We start from the raw sequence: 9,183 nt of genomic DNA on the forward strand, positions 1-9,183 counted from the left end.
ACCCCCTTCCCAAATGAAAGTAGCTATCCCAATGGAAGCACTCGTCTGTCAGCATAGTTGCACCTACGCTGGGGTTTTTGCCAGCATCAGTATTTTGGCTAGGGACTGTGTTTTTTCCACACCCTTGACCACTATAGCTATGCTGACAAAACTCTGCAATGTACAGGTGGCCTCATATACAAAACCACGGGCTTGGGCTAGGAGAGAAGCAGATGTGTCATGCAGGCAGCAGGTGCCATTTTTAGGGTCACTTTTCTGCCTTTTGGCGCACTTGGCTGCAATATCCCATCATGCCTTGCTGCAGCGGTTACGGTGGGCTGTCTCCAGCCCTGCACCACCACCTCTGTAAATCTGGGTGCAGGAAAGAGACTAGCTTGATCCAAAACCCCAGATCCAAACACCCATGAACTTTGGATCCAGATCCACTCCAACTGCCACCCTCGAAGGCCCACACCCTCCTTGTTGCATTTGTCAAGCGAACGCTGAGCCCAGTGCAAACGGTCTCCTTTCTGTTTGGTAAAACAAACTTTCCTTTTACAAGCAGCTGCCTTTGTGTGGCCCTCAGACTAAAAGGGATCAGCTATTGAAACAAACACACGGGACGGAGGGCGTCTCTCCCAGTGTGTGTGCAGAGAGCTGTCCCGGCTGAGCAAAGCAGTGCCTGATTTTTGTGCAGTCTCTTTGTTTCCAAACCGTTTAGAGTCTGCCACCGAGGGACCCCCCTGCCCCATCCCACTCAGTGACGGCTCCATCGTCCCCCTTTTATTTCCTGGTACTATCCCAATGGCCGGGAATAAACACCGGGGGCTATGCTGAGACAGGAAGATATGCCCAAAGGGGGCGAGATGGAACGAGCAGCCAAGTGGGGAAAAAACCTTGCGTTTATTTTCCCTTCTGTTGTGTTAGAGGTTTGTTTTGCATGCGTTTCTCCTCCCCGTTGTCTGCCTTTCTGTCCTCACCCTGGTAGCCCGTTACAGCTGCTGCATAAATATGGGTCACGTCAGACGCTCATGGCTGTACAGTACATGGTGAGTGTACAGCTAATGGTGAGCATCCAAAGCTCCAGCACAGAGATCTGGGTCTAGCCGTCTGCCATATTATTCCCCTTGGGGCTGCCATTCAGCCATGCTGTACCCCGGGGCCCGCACAGCCACAAGACTGGCCTTGGCTGGAGTAACCTTGTTCCTCCCATTCAAAGGTCCAGTGCTATAGCAACCTATGCCAACAAGGGGACTGGGAAGCGATCAGCATCCCGGCTTACAGACCAGGCGGCATAAAGAGCATCGGTGAAGCACGCCTGCTTCTGGAGGCATGCTGGTTTTCCCCAGTTGTGAGCAAGGCCCAGCAAGCCGCGCTCCCTCAGAGCAGAACAGCACCCTCTGAAACGAGTGAAGAGCAGAGCTGCTGGAGACGAACCTCCGCTCTGATTCCATCCCTGCTTGTGAGCGTTTGGATAAAATAATAATTAACAACTACATTGAGAGGCAAAGCTCCGATCCAGCCTTTCATCAAGCACGCAGCCACAAACACACCCAGGCACACGTGCAATCCACAGACACACACACAGAAAGAGACAGACACTTACAACAGGTTACAAAGTAGCAGCCGTGTTAGTCTGTATCCGCAAAAAGAACAGGAGTACTTGTGGCACCTTAGAGACTAACAAATTTATTTCAGCATAAGCTTTCGTGGGCTACAGCTCAACGCATACAAACGAATGATGACAATTTATCCCTGTATTTTTACAGTTGCCAAGTATGCACTTAGCACTGATGTGTCACTCTCTGACACAGAGAGTTTCCTTCCCCAGCACAATCCGCTTAGAGCATGTTTCCAACTGGGACAGTTTAGTGCAGCAATTAGAAATTCCCCGCTCTGCCTCCTAGCTCCCATGTGGACTCTCAGAGAAGACAACCTTTCCCTCTTGCCCCTGGGAATGGGCACCCCGGGCGCCGTGTGCGTGTGGAAGGGTAGCTGACCCCAGGGACGCGCCGGCACAGGAAAGGCCTGGCACACCCAGCATGCGGGAGGGAAGAGGGCAGGGCCCTGCTGCGGGGGCAGCCAAAAGGAATAAACAGGCTAGTGGGATGTGCTCCGGGTAAGCCCAGGCTCAGATTAGCCATAGCCCCGCTGACCCACCCACGCCTCCTTGCGCTGTAAAGTCACAACAGCTGATGGGCCTGATCCAAGTCTTTCCCCTGGGCAGTCCCTACCTGTCTAATACAGCAGGGCATCACATGCTCCCCGGCCCTGCTGGGTGTTTGTAGCTCAGAATCATTTTGTGTTTTGCCCTTCTCCACCCCATTCTCCTTCCACCCCCTAGGAGCTAGCTCATTATCACTGGTAGGGAAACTGAGCCATTGGAAATTTTGTTAAGTGACTTTCCCAAGGTCACCCAACTAATCAGTGGCAGACCTGGGGCTAGAACCTAGGAGTCCTGATTCCTACTCCTACCAGACATTTCCTCCTTTTCTCGCATGAGAGGAGCTATATAGAGCGATTCCATAGCCTAGTGACAGAGCTGCGGGCACATCTTACTTGCTAACACTATTACTGAGGTCACCATACAAAATACCAGCAGCAAGCCATCAAATTACCAACTACCTGATCCGAGTCAACACAACAAAACTACGCGTGTTCTTTAAATCCCTTTAGAAAAGATCTAATCTGAGTCCACCAAACAAGCTCTCTGGTTCGTTAACATTTCTGCCAAATACCTGTGTCTCGTTTTATTTATTTATTTAATTATAACATCTTACTATTTGATACTAAACACCACCTCATCACATGCACTAAGGACATTTTCTTGTATACAGTAATTGCTAGAAGATATTTCATAAATAATTCTATTTTAAAAAGAACTCTACAAATCCATAGAATTGAAGCTTCAATGAAATAAGACAGAGTCCAGGACATTAAACCAAGGAAATAGCTCACAGTTAAGGAGCTTTCCAAAAGTCACCAGTGATTTTGTGTGCCTGTTTTTCAGGGCCCAAACTGATGTTTGTAAGAACCTGATTTTCAGAAGGGGCTGAGCACTCATCCTTTGAAAATAAGGTTCCTTTAAGATGCCTCTAATTGGACACCCAAGATCAGTAGGCACTTTTGAAAATCTGGGTTTGAACCTCTGCTGACTGTCTCTCTCTTATTCATATTCATTATAGACAGATAAATATACAACCCTGAAGGATGGATTGAGAGACAGAGAGATCCTCATGTTCATATACACACACATTCTGTATTAATGATGAGGGGGCTGGAGCACATGACTTATGAGGAGAGGCTAAGGGAACGGGATTGTTTAGTCTGCAGAAGAGAAGAATGAGGGGGGATTTGATAGCTGCTTTCAACTACCTGAAAGGGGGTTCCAAAGAGGATGGATCTAGACTGTTCTCAGTGGTGGCAGATGACAGAACAAGGAGTAATGGTCTCAAGTTGCAGTGGGGAAGGTTTAGGTTGGATATTAGGAAAAAAAATTTCACTAGGAGGGTGGTGAAACACTGGAATGGGTTACCTAGGGAGGTGGGGGAATCTCCTTCCTTAGAGGTTTTTAAGGTCAGGCTTGACAAAGCCCTGGCTGGGATGATTTAGTTGGGGATTGGTCCTGCTTTGAGCAGGGGGTTGGACTAGATGACCTCCTGAGGTCCCTTCCAACCCTGATATTCAATGATTCTATGATTACCAACTCCAAGCATTCAAAAATCACAAGAATCCTCCCAAATCACAAGATTGGCTTAAAAATCAGGAGATTTAAAAAATATAGAGTTCTGAGTGGTTTTTATGGGCACTCTCATTTTGGAACATTTAGGCATCACATTCTCAAACTTATCTCTGCAACCAGGAGGGCTAGATGCTTACTTCTTTTTTAAATGAAAACTGAAATTCTCACATATTCACCTGACTCCAGGAACTGGGACTTTAAGGGGGAAAAAACCCCACCAAATATATTCTCACAATAATAATCATGAGAATTGGCACAAGTGGATTCACAATCTTTCACACAAAAGTGAATGTTTTTGACAGCTCTTCAGATGACCTGAGTTTAATCCAGTAATTAATTAATTAATTATATTGTGATAGCTGACTGAGATCAAGGCCCCATTCTGTTCTAACCAGGTTCCTATTCCACCCTCATCACCATAGCATTCAAGGGCTTTGAGTGACATGACCAGCTCCTGAAGTCAGGTGAATTTGTGAGAATCTCAGCTTTCATTTTAAAGAAGTACAGTACTAAGAATAGCAAAGGCACAGAGAGGCTAAGTGACTTGTCCAGGGCCACACAGGAAGTCAGTGGCAGAGCTGGAACTTGAATCCAGGTGTGTCTGTCTGTCTTTCTGTCTCTCTCTCTCACACACACACTACAATTACCCATGTATCTTTCTTTTTCCTCCTTCCTCCCCTTCCTGTTTTTATTTCCTCTCTGGACGCCAGCTTTCCTCTCTTTCCTGTATTTCCCTTTCCTTCCTCCACCTTCAATTCTCTCCCCAACCACTCTCTTTTTTCTCCTCATAAGTAAATTACACGTTGGCCTGGCTTGGGCTACCATCATCCCTTCCTGAATGGCCTTTTCCAGAAGCCCAACTGGTAGCTGGTAAGGTTTCCCAAAGTGGCCCGTACACGCGGGGACACAAGGATCTCCCGTGAGCAGGTCTCCCCCATGCTGGGAAAATCCTTCTTCATTTAATCAACGAATGTCATGATGTTTTTCAAATAATATATCTGTTGAACGAATATGATTTATCCAGTTCTAGGTGTAACACAATTCAACCACCCGTTTCCTGGAGACAGGGCATCATGGATGCCAAAGACAGAACAAGGACAACGAACAAGAGCTTGGCCACTAACACTATGTCGACCAGTGTCATCTCATTGTTTCCTTGTGCTCTCCGCTTGTCTGTATCCCCCTGTACTGAGATTGTATAAGGGACTGTCTGTTTGCTCCGTGTTTGCAGTGGTGTCCTGATCCATAATTAGAACTCGTAGGCACGAGCATGATACAAATAAATAACAATAATAATCATAAACAATGGAGCTTAACCTCTGAGCCCATTGAGAATCATGCATTTTTGGAGATGGGATTTAGTCTGAACTTGATCACTAGCTAATTAAGTCAAATTGGGGAATATTTTTTCAATTGTGTACCATGAGCATAATTGTCCTTGAGTGTTAAGTCTATGAGGACTTGGGGCTGTGATCCTGAATGAGCACCATGCAAATCAACAGAATTTAAGCACGTGCTTAAGTGCTATGTTGAATCGGGTCCAAGCGCAGAATATACATTTTAGTGCTTTTTGGATGATCGTTTTGATGATGATCAAAATTCCAAAGAGTGGCTCTCACAATACAGAACCGGATCCTCAGCTGGTGGAAAGAGTCTTAGCTCTGTTCACTACGCTGGAGCTATGCTGATTTATGCCAGCTGGGAGCCTGATCCACAATATATAAAGAGAGATACTGTAGAAACGTCGATTGAACATTGCTCTGACTCTAGGGTTTACTCGGAATGGTTCTAGTTCCTTTACCGTGCATTGTGTTGCAGTTATTTGGGTTTTTAATTTACAAATCTCTCGCTACATAATTTTATAAAACCAAAACCCATGGTTTGCTTGAAAATATACGTTGCTGCCGGTACGGTTAGCCCTTCTCTGCTTTACAGCCAGGTTTTAATAAAGGGCTTTAACTTTTCATTCACCAGGAGCATAACTCAAGTTTTAATAACACACCTTGTGCATGACAAAAATTTGCTTCTGGCGATCATGGTTTCGACCACAAAACCACAGCTGGGAGTAGCTCTTGGTTAACTCTTTCAAAACCACATGCTGCAGCGGTGCCGTGTTATACACCTGCTCAACAGAGACGGCTGGGTACGTTAAAATGTTCTTATTTATATCACATGTGAAAAGGCTCATCTCCCTTGCAAACTGGCCCCTTTTCCAGCCCTTCTTTGTGCTGAAAATTGCTATGGAGGAAGAGGGGGTCCTTGTCATTTTGGGCCAGATCTTCGACTGGTGCATAGCTCCACTGGGAGTTTTTCACCTTCCTCTGCAGCATGGGGCACAGGTCACTAGTGTAATGGTGGATTCTCGGGAACTTGACAACTTTAAATCATGATTTGAGGATGTCAGTAACTCAGCCAGAGGTGAGGGGTCCCTTACAGGAGTGGGTGGGTGAGGTTCTGTGGCCTGCGATGTGCAGGAGGTTAAGACTAGACGATCATGATGGTCCCTTATGGCCTTAGAGTCTATGAGTCAATACAGCTGTGCTGATTTACACCAGCTCAGGATGTGGCCCTTCCTCTCTGTGTCTTTGAAAAGTGTGTCACAGGCATGTGGTGATGGGGAGAGGATGCACACCGGAAAGGACCACGTGAAAGAGCTTGAGTCGTGCTCGCTGGACTCACCACTATCCTCTTCGGAACCGGGCTGCCACCCTCTAAGTGCTTGGTCCTGAGATGCCAAGAGCCCTCCTCTCCCCTTGACCTCCATGGAGTTACACCATGGATGAATGTGGCCCAATGGGATTAACCCATCGTTAAGAAGTTCACCCTCTATAGCAAATCTTCCACAGGTTCCTCTCATTCAGTGACCCAAGCTTTCTCCTATCTCTGTGGCGAAGCCAGAAGCCAAAGGCTGCACTCGATGTCTGAGAATGTTTCATGGATGACTTTGATGTCACACTGTTCTAGGGTTACCAGATAGCAACAGGGGAAAAATAGAACAGGGGGTGGGGGGTAATAGGTGCCTATATAAGAAAAAGTCCCAAAAAACAGGACTGTCCCTTTAAAAACGGGACATCTGGTCACCCTACGCTGTTCCCATCTCCCTTATCTCCCCCTGCATGGCCCCAGGGGTATTTTCAGATCCAGGTACTCCAGGCCCATTGTCCTCTTAAATTGTTTCTCTCTAGAGTCTCCTGCAATTATTGGCTCCCCCTGCCCACATGCAGTGCACGACAGGGCATCAGCACACTGGGGCTTGAAATGTAGCTTCCAACTGCCTGAGCTCTTGAGCCAAACTTTGTGGTATCTGTGGGCTAATAAGTGAAGCTGAAGTCTCCCAAGGTCTGGAAAACTATCCACAAGCTTACGCAGTAGGAAAGTTTTCAGTTCACATGGATTCAGTTAGCGGCCTGGGGCCTTTTACCTGATCTGCAGGCAACTAGACAAAGCAACAAACAAGAGCTGGAGACCAGATAGCAACCTCTGCATTTTTATCAATCACAAAGGAGATGCAGCTCTCACCAATTCCCTTTGTTTCATCTGAAGGACATGGGGAGGGGGGTTAACAGTCCGTTAGTAAGAGAGGGGTCAAGCAACCATGTAATTCGCTAGGTAACATAATCCCACTGCTCCATAATCAGTAGAAAAATCTAATAAATTTAATTCTGTGTGTGTGTGTGTGTGTGTGTGTGTGTGTGTGTGTGTGTGTGTGTGCGCGCACACACAAAATATAGTATTTAGGGAACAAGCCATATGACATAGCGAAATAAAAATCAAAACAACTTTAAACTACCCAAAGAGTTCAAAAGGGGAAAAATTAAGACACTTTTTTTACTCAGGCCTGTAGCAATGTGTGTGTGTGTATATATATATATATATATATATATATATATATATATATATATATATATATATATATATATATATATATATATATATATATATAATAATAATTAGCACTTCACATCTGCACTGTCCTTTACAAATTAACAAATTAATTCCCAATACCTCTGGGAGGCAGGTCAATCTCTCTGTGTGTAAAATTATACACATTTTTTAAATGCACATTTCCAAAGCTCCATATATATCTTCTCTATATACATTACATTCTATATACACACACATGCGCACACATACAGAAATATATATATATATCCTCTTCGACTTCAGTTGGACTATCCATTTGATTAAGGGAAGCAGAATTTGGTCTCCTACTTATCCCATTTCCCTATATCGGTCCTATCTCTACCACATAATTTCATACCAATGGGCCCATTAATTATAAAACTCATCCTTTGCCTACAGTGTCATGGTCCCTTGGCTGTTGGTCCGTGTGCTACCCAAAATGCATATTAACAATACAAAGTATTTTGAATCCCAAACATTTAGGAGTTCAAGTTTTGGAGGAACGGCTACTTGTCTATGAAAAACTGCATTACAATATACTTGTTTGAATACTCTTTTCCTCCCCAAAAATCAAAATAAATGGGTCCACATCCATGTCTAAGGCCTTGATAAAATCTATTTATTTAAAAGAACCCAGAAACTTTTCCAGGACTGATTATTGATTTATTTGGGGAACCTTCTAATTAAAAAATACTCCATCAATTGTACCATAGGTTGGATTTTTTTTGTTTCAGAGCAAGGGAGAGGAATTTCTGAGGTGAATCCTTGTATGTCAAATTTCAGTCTAGGAGGAAAATTTAATATCACAATTTTAAAGAGGGGTTTGCTTTTTTTTTTTTTTTTTTTTTTAATGGAACTGATTCGTAACAAGCGCAGCACTGGGTTACTCTAGAATAGAAAGACAAAAGCCCCGTTTCACTTTTTTAGCTTCATTTGTAAATAGCTAGATAGGCAGATTAAACCTGTGGAGTCTAAGTCATTCATACCAGAAGTACTTAAATCCTGCCTCAGCTGAAATACTTAGGGGATTAGTTAAATTAAATAAAAAATGATCTACTTACTCAAGTTCATTAGACATGTTTCCCTAGGTTTCCAAATCTTTGCAGACAGCAAATTCTGATGACTTCTTTCCTCTAGTACCTGCTAACTACAGACATGGCCTGTGAAGTGAAGTGTTTGATTTATGTTGAGGTTTTTGTGTACAGGTATTTTGCTGACAGGTAGGTTCCCCAGAGTTCAGCCACTGATTGGCTGATGAGACAGGTGCCATGGGACAGGTACACCTTAAACAGGTGCAGCTGTTAACCCTTTGTGTGCTGAACCAAGTAGAAATGTGGAGGAGGAATCTACCTATTTCTAAAGAGGAGGGGGGAAGGAAGGAGGAAAAACCCTGCAGGGAAAAAGTATGACAAAAGTAGGAGTGGATTCATTTATTCATTTATGTGATAATTAGTTTCACACTCACGTTCAGTATCGGGAATGCATTTCATACACTGCAGAGCCAAACCGGAGTATCTGTCTTTCTCATGAAGCCAGAGCCTGATTTGCTCTTTGCTGTG

General features: G+C 44.5%; 1 protein-coding gene across 1 annotated transcript in view; it reads right to left on the reverse strand.

The window, feature by feature from the left end:
• The window catches only part of GRHL3 (grainyhead like transcription factor 3), a 46,748-nt gene extending 37,973 nt beyond the window's left edge, over positions 1 to 8,775 (reverse strand). Inside the window, exon 1 of the mRNA XM_054011524.1 lies at positions 8,686 to 8,775. Coding sequence (XP_053867499.1) covers positions 8,686 to 8,702 — 17 coding nt within the window. The 5' untranslated portion in view covers positions 8,703 to 8,775. The remainder of the gene's footprint in view (positions 1 to 8,685) is intronic.
• Between the last annotated feature and the right edge of the window lie 408 nt (positions 8,776 to 9,183).

The sequence above is a fragment of the Malaclemys terrapin genome, chromosome 22, assembly GCF_027887155.1.
Source record: "Malaclemys terrapin pileata isolate rMalTer1 chromosome 22, rMalTer1.hap1, whole genome shotgun sequence".
NCBI classification, from domain to species: Eukaryota; Metazoa; Chordata; order Testudines; family Emydidae; genus Malaclemys; species Malaclemys terrapin.